At 33.1% G+C, this 12,682-nt stretch overlaps 2 protein-coding genes across 3 annotated transcripts; one reads left to right on the forward strand and one right to left on the reverse strand.

The window, feature by feature from the left end:
- The first annotated feature begins 4,500 nt into the window (after positions 1-4,500).
- Positions 4,501-7,521, forward strand: LOC114372898 (peroxidase 72-like). Its single transcript, XM_028330459.1, has 4 exons — positions 4,501-4,819; positions 5,050-5,241; positions 5,337-5,502; positions 6,773-7,521. The coding sequence occupies exons 1-4, from the start codon at positions 4,595-4,597 to the stop codon at positions 7,183-7,185; spliced, it is 996 nt and encodes a 331-aa protein (XP_028186260.1). The 5' UTR covers positions 4,501-4,594; the 3' UTR covers positions 7,186-7,521.
- Positions 7,522-8,004: 483 nt separating this feature from the next.
- Positions 8,005-11,747, reverse strand: LOC114376974 (disease resistance RPP8-like protein 3). Of its 2 annotated transcripts, XR_003659029.1 has the most exons (3): positions 8,851-11,747; positions 8,357-8,742; positions 8,005-8,259 (listed from the first exon to the last, which is right to left on the reverse strand). XR_003659029.1 is itself a non-coding variant. In XM_028335320.1 (2 exons), exons 1-2 carry the CDS (start codon positions 11,582-11,584, stop codon positions 8,738-8,740), a joined length of 2,739 nt encoding a protein of 912 aa, XP_028191121.1. In that variant the 5' UTR covers positions 11,585-11,747; the 3' UTR covers positions 8,209-8,737. The 2 variants fall into 2 exon arrangements, 1 of the variants encoding a protein (XP_028191121.1); XM_028335320.1 differs by having other exon boundaries at positions 8,209-8,742.
- Positions 11,748-12,682: the final 935 nt, after the last annotated feature.

Here is a 12,682-nt window from a genome sequence, read left to right on the forward strand (position 1 = left end):
AGCCCTATTGTTTTTCTGCTGAAGGAATAAATATGTTGACCAATACATTTTAATGTGTACCACCAATTATTTTTTATTGGTCTTTTTAGTAACTTTTTGTTTGCTGAAATTGCACTATAAATAAGTTTATTATGAAAATTTCCTTTGTAAGATGTCATTTGGATCAATGATATTAACAGCAAAAAATTCACAATAGTTACACCGAAATTTGAATCTATAATCCTGTATATACTATTCTAACTTCTCACCCCTTGGCCTATATATAAGTAAGAGACAATTCATCTGCTAACTTTAAAAAAAAATTAAATCCAAACTCAAATTTTAAATGAAATATATTAAAACTTATCTTAATGATTATTATTGAACCCATCAGACTATCCATTACCAGACCAGACCACCCCACATGGCTAATTCTGTAAACTTACTAGCGATAGATTGAATAAACTCTAAATCAAAATTTTAAGATTGTTATATAAACATGCAAATTACCACAAATTAGTAGCAATTACGTATGCGATGATGGTAGAGCCGAACTTTATCGCTGAAGTAATCGATGGTATGAGTGTGACTGCTTTTCTTTTATGTTTTGTTGGCTAACGTAAGGTAAAACAATTGTTTTGTATTTAATTGAGAGAAGGAATGAAAAATTATTTCAGACGTAATTTTCAGGCTCGTGCTTCTCTAATTGATATATAGAATAATTGAGCTAAATTTCTTTAAACGACCTCATTTCGGAATTAGGGTCTCCAACCAAAAATTATTACTGCTATTTCAGTAGTTGTCCTTCTGTGATGATTTTATTTACTGTATGCTGTAGCACTATGTATTTCATTTCATATAATACTTTTATGTTCAGTGTATTAAAAAAGGAAACAACACTTTTATCATATTAATTTTCTTTATCTTTTTTTCAATACATCAATTAATTTATGTTCTGCACATTCTCTTATCTTTCTATTTCTTTTTTATGCATAAATTTATTAAATATATACAAATACAATTTCTATATAAAGAAGGAAAACTCAAATAATTCTTTGATAACCCAAGTTATAAATAGCAAACCGTTATTTAAGTAGAGCGATTTTTTGTAGATTACAGTTACTGTCTACTAAGTTTAAAATTTAACAATGATCAGAAAAGAGCACTTATTAAGGTTTTTTTATATAACTTTTTTGATTCATCGTGCGAGAATTACTTTTTCGTGTGATAAAGTAATCTTGTCCTTATGGGGTATTCCCAGGACTGTGGTCCGTGAACATGGAGCTTCGAAGACTTAAAAGTAAAGCAAATGCACCTTGAAAGCAATTATTAAGAGAGTAAGAGACTAAGCATGTAACTTTACTTTATCGATTTTAGTTTGAATAATATTACATTTATGTAATAATCCTTAGTGATCTTTACAGCTTTAATGCTCATTGCCACATGTCTAAACTTAATGTTATTTTATCTTATAAAATAAATAAAAAATAATGGAAAGAGGAGAAGAAAGTGATGCTATCCTACTCCGTCTAACACCCTAATTTTTTAGTAGCCAAGTTGTCGATTTCCCTGGAATAAAAAATAAACGAACATAAGTAATGCTAAGAATATAATGTTAAATCGAGAGAAGACAACTTTAGTTTGAGATTTTTAGACTATTTGAAAGTTTAAACGTAGAGAGGAGCAGGTATCCAACCATACCTGTTCCTTCGTTACATTGCACCATATATAAATCATCTAATAGTCTTTATTATTCACTTTAGCACTTATCAACATTAGTATTTTATATCCTTACAGATATAAACAGGTGCAAAACTCTAAATGAAGGTTGTTACAATGTTACAGGTTTCAAAATCGAAGTTATTCACATTTAACTCATAAAAGGTGGAGCATAGAAGATAGTAGCGTTTGTAGCTTCTTTTCACCGACACAATTAGAAAAAGAGAATAAAGAATACAAACGTGGATACAATTGTTATAATAATCTAATAATCTATCATTCTGTCCACCATTCCACCGTATGAAAATCACTCTTCCTTTTTTTTTCTTGTCCAATGAAAAAATGTGAAAAAAATATCAATAAAAAGAAAGATATGCAAAAATTGCATTTGAAAGAATCAATCTTTATGGCCATGGAATGGTTATTTATAGCTGGCGCTGGTATCCTTCATACTTCTCAATTATCACATTGCAGATACCATTTTTGAATTGGTATGAAAATTTAGTCAACAATATCGATCTAGAGCTATATGATGAAGTCAACTTGAGCAGGTGAAGCCAACTTCAAGACTCCACATCTAATAAGACACAGAGATCGAACAAGAACTGCAAGGTTTTTTATGTTGTCATAGTTGACTGGAAGTCCTCTAAACTCAAGACTCGGTTGTAGTGCATGCAAGCAAGTGAAGGATCAAGGCTTGGATTGAAATACTAGTCTTCGGCCTTATGCTTTGTCTGGTTAAAGAAACAAAGTGAAAGTAAGGGAAGGAAAAAGTCTAGAAAATGAGATAATTTTTTATACATAAAATGACTTAAATATGCTAAAAAAAAATGAAATGTAACATAAATGAAGGTAGTCCAAAATCAGAAAGAAATTAAGAGTAACTGTTGTTGGACACACATTTTATATTTCCTTTCCTCCTCTATTCGGCTGCTCCAAACTATGAAAAAGTAATGCACTAGGGTTAACTTAATATGGTGGGACTGGAATAACATGTACATGGTCATGGTTATATATATTCGCATTCAGTTTAACTATTGTATAAAAAAAAATATGAAAAAGTAAAGATTATAATGTTTTCGTTTCATTTTCATCTCAATCCGTTCCTTCGACTTTCTTCGATTCTAAACTTATGCGTAAGGTTATACTAACGAAGTATGTGTCTTTTGAATAGAAAATGTTGGATAAAGTCCTGCAGATTGAATGTCTCAAAAGCGAACAAGTGAGATTATGGCTAGCTAGCCTTCATTAAATTTCATTTAAAATATACTTTTCTTGGGAAGATTTTAAAAATATACTTAAACTTGCTAAAGTAATGATAAACTAGTGTATTTTAATCAGCCAAAGTTGCATGGATGATGGGTATAACTTTTTTTTTTTAGATTTACCACAAAGTAAAAAGTTACAAATTATACTCTATCCGTACAAAAAACATTCACATTTAAGGTCCAATTATATGTCAAACATGATTGATACTTATAAAAAAAATAGTTTACTGAGAAACTAGTTGAAAATGGAATTATTGTTTTTCAGACAATAACGTGTCAATGGTATATTATCTCTATTTTAAAAGTCGATTTATAGTGTTGTACAATGATTGATGAAATTAAATAATAATTTTTTTCTTAAATATAGAAGAAGAAAATTAACTGAGACTAAAATACCTTTATTTTTTGGATTATTTTTCTTAATACTTGAACTCCTAACAGGAATTTTTTTATATCTAACTTTATGATTATTTAGACATGATGTTTAGAAGAAGAAAAATGAGAAAGACAAAGTTAAAATGATATAATCAACATTTCTTTGATATTTTAAAATGACAACTAATTCAAGTAAAAATATGGTTTAATCATTTGGTCTCTACTACATTTGCTTCTTTTTTTTTTAAGAAAAAGAGGGTTGAGGCAGAATTTGATGGTTGTTTTAATTCCAACCAGGTTGGCATCAAAACAGTTAGGGCTTTACATTTGTTCAATTTTAATCTCTATATCTAGAAACTCTATATTTTAGTTATTATATAATAATTTTTTAGGTTTTAATATGTATATCTTCATTTTGTGACAATTTTATACTGCCAAAAAATAACAGAAACTAACAAAAAAATAATTAATCACATAGGGACTAAAATGTAAAATTTACATGCACAGGGACTAAAACACAAATGATTAATTAAACCTAAAAATATTTTACTAAAATCACAGTTATTTCACCATGGTGGTAATACTCTATTAGCCTTAATCATGATTTTGTCTAGTGAAAAGCAAAAGATAGTGCTTGAAAAAAAAGGGAAAGGAATTGATACAAATCTTAAAATAAAAAGACCAATATAACTTTCAATGCATGAAAGAATACCGTGACAATGCCAAAGGAACCGGGTCCATAGCTTAAGGGCTTTTTACAAAAATAATACTATTTTGCTATTCACATTACTTTTAAATTTCTATTGATCATGTCATTCACCTTACCTCATGATTCTTGATCTTATCTCTTTTTCTCTCCTTGTTAAAACTATTGAGAAATTTACTTAAAAATATTCTTTCTGCATTAAGTATTTTTGCTTTATACCAAACTAAAAGTATGTTGCTCTCCATTAGACTACGAAGCTATTTTGTTAATACTATAGCTTTGGGTGATTTAACATGACAAGAACCAAGAGCTAACTACTCTTCATCTTTTATACGGATTTGAAAACTAGTTAGTTACCAACTCCACCTTTTTTCCATCCTTCCATTGCGCCTTTTTTCCAACTCGTTCTCTGTCATGCAATAATTTCCTGCCAAGTTCTTCTCTATAAATACCACACCCCATCAAGGTACATATTCAATCCAGCTTCAAAACGCCTCTTCAACAACCCTTGTTTTGTTCTGTGCAAGTGATCTTGAAAGGAACAACAATGGTGAAGTCTATAAACTTTCTCCTGCTTCTGTCTCTACTAGCCTTTGTTCCCTCCTGTCACTGCAAAAAGAAAATAGGAGGTTACCTCTACCCTCAATTTTACGACGGTTCATGCCCCAGAGCTCAAGAGATTGTCCAATCCATCGTTGCCAAGGCTGTGGCAAAAGAACCCCGCATGGCTGCTTCGTTGCTCAGACTACATTTCCATGATTGTTTTGTCAAGGTCTCTATATATAACAGAAAACAAACTATCTTTATGCACCTAGTTGACACCTTTTATTCTCTATCTTTTTTTGTCACATTATATCACTTCTTACACTCCAATAACGGAGAGAATACGCATCTTTTGTGTGCTCATCACTTGTTACCTGTGTCTATGAGCACAAGTGTCCATGAATCATTTTTGTAGAACTTATATGGTTCAAATGCATGACTCGAGGTTTAATGTTTCAGGGCTGTGATGCATCGGTGTTGCTAGATAGCAGTGGAACTATTATCAGTGAGAAGAGGTCAAATCCGAACCGTGATTCAGCTCGAGGATTTGAAGTCATTGATGAAATTAAATCTGCACTAGAGAAGGAATGTCCACATACAGTGTCATGTGCTGACATTTTGGCTCTAGCTGCTAGAGATTCCACTGTTCTTGTAAATATCTTCTTTTTATTTTGCACTCTGGTACCCTTATCTTGATATTTGACTATCAAAACTTAGTGATCAAGCCTTATTTATAATCTCTGCAGACCGGTGGACCAAGCTGGGGAGTACCCTTGGGCAGAAGGGACTCTCTTGGTGCGAGTATTAGTGGCTCCAATAACAACATTCCTGCTCCCAACAACACATTTCAGACCATCTTAACTAAGTTCAAGCTTAAGGGGCTTGACATTGTTGATCTAGTTGCTCTATCTGGTAGACTCCTAGTACTTTATCTGTTTATGGTCTATTACCTTCAAAGTTCAAAGCATGTTGGTTTATGGTTATAGTTTCTTTAGATGACTATTTACAAATTTACTCCTTATTTCTTTACCGTTTTCAAAAATAATTTTATTTTCTAAAATTTATTTATCTCCTCAACATATTTAGACGTGCTTATCTCATGAGCACATTTCTGTTTTGTAAAAGTTGATCCTATAAGAACTTGAACAGAGCATTTGAAGAACAAAAAAAAATTGTTTCTATTTTTTTTAGTTTTTTTAGCACTTGTTTTATATATAATTTTCAAAAATTAATTAAGATGAAAAATTGATGGTTGTTTAGTATAAAATTATTTCAGAAAAGAAACTGAGAAATGAATAAAAAAACCCTAAATCTTACTTGAATTTGATTTTACAAAATTAATTTTGGTTAAAATTGAGTTTAAAGCAAAATAATGTATATTTGAACACTTTACTTCAAAATCAAGTTTATTGTAAAATTAAAAAAATCAAATAAACACAATAATTACATAATTTTTTGTTAGTTAAAGATGCTTTAGGAATAAAATTGGTTTTATTTTGATGTAATCAAACAAATAATTTTTGCAAAACATAGCACTTCAAATGTAAGTGATATTCGCCTAAAAAAATGTAAGCAAAGGAGTCTCAGTGCTCCACCTCCTCCACGTCCACGATCATGCAATGCGTCTCTGAAATAAAATCACTTCACGTTCAAAAAGAAGCAACAAAATGTGGCTTTTGTAGCATTTCTCTATTTTAACGTGATTTTGTTGCTTTGACACAGATCCAAAACGTGTTTCTAAACACGCCGTAAATTTAATTACATCGTCCTTTTTCGAGACTCTTTGCTCTCCAATTATGCAACTCTAAATTTGATTACACCATCCACTTTTATTTTCTTGAGACCAGTATATGTTTGGATGAAAATTTGTAAATTCAATTTTAAATAAACTTGATTTTATAAAATTAATTGTGGTTTGGAGTGAAGTGATATATATTTGAAAATTTGTATCTTAAAATCAGGTTTGTGTTAGCATTGTATGAAAAATTTAACCCAACGCAAAAGTTACTTTTGTTTTTCACTTTCAAACAAATGGGCTTTGGGAGCAAACTTGATTATTTTAAAACTTGAAAATTTGTATCTTAAAATGAGTTTTTGACAAAATAGTACAATCAAACATGCTATTTTGTTGTGAAATCCCATTTGGACTATTTTAACGTGCGTTTGATACTTTCAATTATAGGGAGCCACACTATAGGAAATTCCCGATGCACCAGCTTCAGGCAAAGACTATACAACCAAACAGGAAATGGAAAAGCAGACTTCACTCTTGATCAAGTGTATGCTGCTGAATTGCGCACTAGGTGTCCAAGATCTGGTGGGGACCAGAATCTCTTTGTCCTAGACTTTGTTACCCCAATTAAATTTGACAACTTCTATTACAAGAACTTGTTGGCCAACAAGGGTCTCTTAAGTTCTGACGAAATTCTCTTGACAAAGAATCAAGTATCAGCGGATTTAGTGAAGCAGTATGCAGAAAACAACGATCTTTTCTTTGAACAATTTGCCAAGTCCATGGTTAAGATGGGAAACATTACTCCTTTAACAGGGTCAAGGGGAGAGATCAGAAAGAACTGCAGAGGAATTAACAAGTGATGTAGTGATATCATTGTCATGTGACACGTGTGAAAGTTGCACCTACATTTTACTTTTCTTCCTCTTGTTTACTGCATTAAAAAACAGGAGTGTCAATTGATCAATTCTGTGGTGAGTTGAGGAAGTCATAAGCAGTGTCGTGATGTTCCTTGAATATCCTTTTGATAGCGTTGCTGTGTGTTTAAATTAAATTTATGTGCTTAGATGTTTCAAGGTCAGGCTTGAAATTTGAATTGATAGCTGGAACTTGGAATTTATGTAGGTATTCAAGTTTAAATAAATTTTATATCATTTCTCATGTTGAATAAAATGGAATTCCAATAAATTTTTATTGAACTTCCTTTTCTTTGAGTTATGCTTCATATGCAAAATAAAAAAAATGGTGTGTTATGTTTCCTTTGATTTCACGAAATCAAAATATATTAAAAAATTATCTAATGTCTAGTTATGTACTACCGACTAGTGTCAATGTATAATACTATGAACTAAAAAGAAATCAAAATTAATATAATTTTTAAGATAATTATAACAAAAATAAACAAAATTATCAAACATAATAATAAATTGTGATTAGATGATAATATAAAAATCTTTTATACTATCCACACATAAATTATTTACTCTCAAAATAATTATTCTACAACACTCAAATTTTTAAAAAAACATATATATATTTAGATATATTTTATCTATTGTTGAAATAAATAAATTGCTGTAAACTGTTTTTAAAATTTATTTTCAAATGCAAATTAATTTTTTAAAGTTGATCCTTTGAAATTAAATAATTCTTAATCCTCCTACTATATCTTCTTACAAATCCTCCTAGTAAGTTTTAAATATATTTTGTACTTTTAAGAGAATAAATATTTTTACTTTTAATACTTACCATAAAAGATAGTAGGAGGATAAAGGAGAAGGATTTAGCATTACTCGGCACTACCTTTTTCTTTTCTTTTCTTTTTTTATGAAGAAAAAGAAGTTACCTTGTTTCATGCTTTTTATAGTCTGAGGTAGAACAATGAATGGCGGTGAAAAACAGAATAATGCATTATGCCCGAGGCAGAGTTTCACTCTCTGCATCGCAACAATCGTTCGAGTTAGTAATTAGGCACTCGTTTATGGGCGAGAAGGTTGATGCAAATGCCAAAACGGAATGAGGTACAGAACTTACTTGATTACTGAATTTAAAAAAAATTGAAAAAATCTTGGCCATTTACGTGTAATTGAGATATCCTTTTGTGAGCTAAAGGTTCCTGTTGAATTTGGCATAGCTGTTCAATCACAGATCAGGCAAATCCCAGTACTGCTCACAAATTCCACGTCTTACGGCATTCACAATTATTGGAAGTCATTCCCAAAGGGTGGAAGGGAGTAAGATCTTGCGTGCATGGAAGTGGAAAAACTTATCAATGCTTGACACTTCATCAAGCAGTATGTACATTGTCAACAATAAACTGAAGCAGGTATGCTGTACAATGGAGTGCCAGAACTTGAAAATGCTCCCCATTCCATAGATGAAGGCATGCATCACCCACCAACGTTGTGCCAGAAACTAATCTGCAGTAAGATATGAAATAACGAAAGTAAGTTTTCTAAATTCTTGCCTCTACGTACAATGTACTTCATATCAAATTTTTTATCTGATTGGTGAATAAAGTAGCTTACCAATTGCCAAAATGTCTGTAGTTGATTCAATTACTGGAGTATTTGTAAACTCGAACAAATCTTTAATCCGAAGTTTATGTTCAAATTCTACTGGCATTCCTATAATTTTTAATTTCTTCAGAGAAGTGATAGCTTTCAGTCCTTCTGGGATCTTTTTCAGCTTCTCACAGCGATCAATAACCATGTTCTCAAGCCTTGGCATTGCACTTTCCTCAACTGTCCACTCTTCCAATTCTTTCAAAAGAACAAGTCGCAAAATATGCAGTTGTGGAAACCCTTCAGCATTAAAGTTCAGTTCTGGCCAGTTGTATGCCCCTTTACCCAAAATGAGCATTTTAAGGTTTGGCAATCTCTCCAGTTTGGCAATAGACTCCTTCCGTAGGTGGGAGTTATGCAGAGTTAGTTTTAAGAGGTTTGGAGGGAACTCATGTGGATCAGGTAGCTTCTTGATCTTTCCATTTAAAGAGAGTTTCTGAAGATGAGTGCACTGAGACAGCTGCATAAAGATTGGAAATTCATCCTCTTCTGATTGAAGTGATAGTGACAGTGAATGGAGGTTGTGTAATCCTTGTACAGTAGAAAGTACAGAATTCACCATTTGTCCTGATAATTCACAAATTCCCAATTGCCTGAGGTTGATCATATTCGCTAAACCACCATCTCCTATCCAGTTTCCAGCCTCAATGTGCGGTAGGGTTTGTAGATTGGTTAATGTATCCAACCGTAGATGGCTGCTATCTGGAGAATCAAATGGAGTGTACAGGAGGAGATGTCTCAAGTTCACCATCTTCCAAATTATGTTAGGTATTTTCTTCAAAAAACAACAATACCTTAAATCAAGTGTCTGTAGGTTTTGCAAGTTTCCAATGGAAGGTGGAAGTTCTTCTTCTAGATTAGTTTTTCTCAATCCTAGATACCTCAATTGAATCAAGTTCCCTATTGTGCTTGGCAGGCTAACTACCCGAACACCATCTAATTCTAATACCCTAAGTAGCTTAAATTTCCTGAAGATGAAATTCAATTTCTTTTCTTGCTGTAAATTCAAAGGAAGCCAGAGTTTCCTCACTATATCTGCATTATATTCCCTGTTGAAGAACAGCAGGGAACGTGAATGATCAGAATTGTGTTTTAATGAGTCATACCTGTCATGGCAAAAATGCATGGAATGGCGCCGGGCTTTAGTTGATGGACCTGCCACATCACCTTGATATATTTTGAGAAAATATCCTTCTTTTCCTTTAGAGAGTGAGAGATCTCTAAGAAGATGGTGGATGCGAATTGTTTTGACTCTGCCTAATGAGCTTACTGTTCCCACTTGAATCATGCACCTACCGATCAACTCGTTCAGATATTTCTGAGCAACACCTTCAGCAGTTTCTTCTCCTTCTTGCAGTAGAAATCCCTCTGCCACCCATAGTCTGATCAATTTTTTCGTCTGAATGTTCACACCCTCCGGGAAAAGACCCAAATATAGAAAGCATGACTTCAAATGAGGAGGCAGATCATTGTAGCTGAGGGCCAAAATTCTTGCTATCTTCTCTTGCTCTTCTAGCAAGTGCCAGCTGATATTTTGCAGCACCCGTTTCCATTCCCCACTTGACTTGAGTTTCCTAGACAGCAAACCACCAACCACTACCACAGCCAATGGCAACCCTCCACATTTAACCACAATCTCCTTTGCAAGACTCTCCAACTGGACCAACTCTAACGGGATGCCCTTCGCTCCAGGGAACGCTTTGTTGCAGAGCAATCTGAAACTCTCATCTTCTGTCAATGGCCTCAACTGATGCGGATTGCTACAAGCATCAACATGTAAAGCAACATCCCAATTCCTTGTGGTGAGCAATATCTTACTTCCCATCTTCCCTCTAGGAAATGCTGATTTTAAACCATCCCAAACCTCCATGCCCCAAATGTCATCAAGCACCACCAGGTACCTTTTCTCACTCAACACATTGCGCAGCTTGTTGACCAACTCTTCCTCCGGTATTCTTCTCTCCATTCCATCTCTGGTGAGAGCATCCACATCCTTGAGAATCCCTTGCAACACATCCCTCCTCCTATACTCCTTAGAGACATAAACCCACGCTTTGCACTCAAAATGGTTAGTGATTCTGGCATGATTGTAGAGCTTCTTAGCCAAAGTGGTTTTCCCCAAACCACCCATACCAACAATAGAAACCACATGAGGCGTTGGCTCCACTGCAAGCAACTGGGTAAAAAGCAACCCCATGTCATCTTCAAGCTCAATAACATACTCTTCTTCAGAATAAGGAGAAGGCTGTCTCCAGTGCCTCAACCTTTCGTTGCTGTTGTTGCCATCATCACGGGTCATTACGACGACGCCGTATGTCTCGCGCCTGTCGGATATGCTCTTGATCTTGGAGAGGATCTTGTCGATCCTGGTCCTGACCTTGTAGAGATGAAAGGGTCTGAAGACCTTGTCTAAGCTTCCCTGCATGGTGGTCTTGTACACGTAGGTTTCTATGAGTTCCTCTGCTTCGAAAGCCACGTCTCGGATTTCCGACACCCACATGCGAACGCGGTCGTTGCCTTCTTGTTTTGCATCTGCGTCCCTCAGAAAGCTCTGCATCCACCCCAATTCGTTCTTCAAATTCTCCACTTGCTCTCTTACCCCTGCCAGCTGTGAAACAGACACCGCCGCCACTGCTGCTTGTTCCACCAGCAGCCCCGTCAGCTTGGTAACGACCGTTGACACAGCAACCTCGGCCATCCTATGTTGTCTTCTTCTCTTCTCTGCTTCTCCCAACAAGACTAGAGACTAGATCCTCTGCAAATGGGGGGGTTTCTGTTCCACTTTTTCGTGTGTGGTGATGAGAAGCTTCCTTCAATCAACCGCGACTTTTCTCCACAAATAGTACTACAGTACAACTGCCGATTGACCATTTATTCATTTAACCGTTCTCAAGCGAAGAAAGGATTTAAAATATTTCTCTATATTTTTTTAAGTTACAAAATTTTGCGTATCCAATTTTTTATTTAATGATTTTGATTTATATCTTGCCAACTCCCCTTATTTTGTTTTTTATTTTATTTTTTAAAAATAATAGTAGCAAATGAATTATGCACGACCAAAAGACTCTAGTTCAATTATTTAAGCAGTATTATTCAGTTGTTATAAACTCATATCTCATTTTGATTCTTATACATAAAAAGAAACGAATTATGGTTTATCAATTGTTACTTAGACAACAGTTGTAGTCAAATTTTATATAGGTGCAGGTTAAAATGAAGAAAAACTTATTCTTTTAAATAATGATATTATTAAGTTTGAAGTATGTTTTAAATTCTTATAAAATAAATAAGTTTTGTTTTATTTTATAAAAAATATTTTTAAAATGACTTTTATTTTTTTCACTAAGTTATTAATATAAAATATTCACTGACTTTTACTAGTTTCTTTTAGAGAAATAGAAATTAATTGACCACTTTTTGATAAGATTTTTTTCTAATAACATTTTTTTTATTCATAATGATTGACTTATTTATTTTATACAAAGTCATGTAATTATTACTGATCATGACCCACTAATGTTTGTGATAATGTATCATCATGTGTCATTTTTTTAAAAAAAAATCTAATCACTTAAAATAAATGTTATTTATTTATTTTAAAATAAATTTTAGTAACAAAATATAGTTAATTAAAATATTGACGGATGAAAATAAAATAAAATTTAAAAATGCAGGCATTAAAACTAAAATTCACTCATTTTGTAGAGATTAAAAATGGTACTTTCAAATTTTAGAGGAATAAAAAAAATACAATAAAATGATTCGTTAGATTGAGTTAAAGAATTAAAAGTGTAAT

Source organism: Glycine soja, chromosome 11 (assembly GCF_004193775.1).
Source record: "Glycine soja cultivar W05 chromosome 11, ASM419377v2, whole genome shotgun sequence".
NCBI lineage: Eukaryota > Viridiplantae > Streptophyta > Magnoliopsida > Fabales > Fabaceae > Glycine > Glycine soja.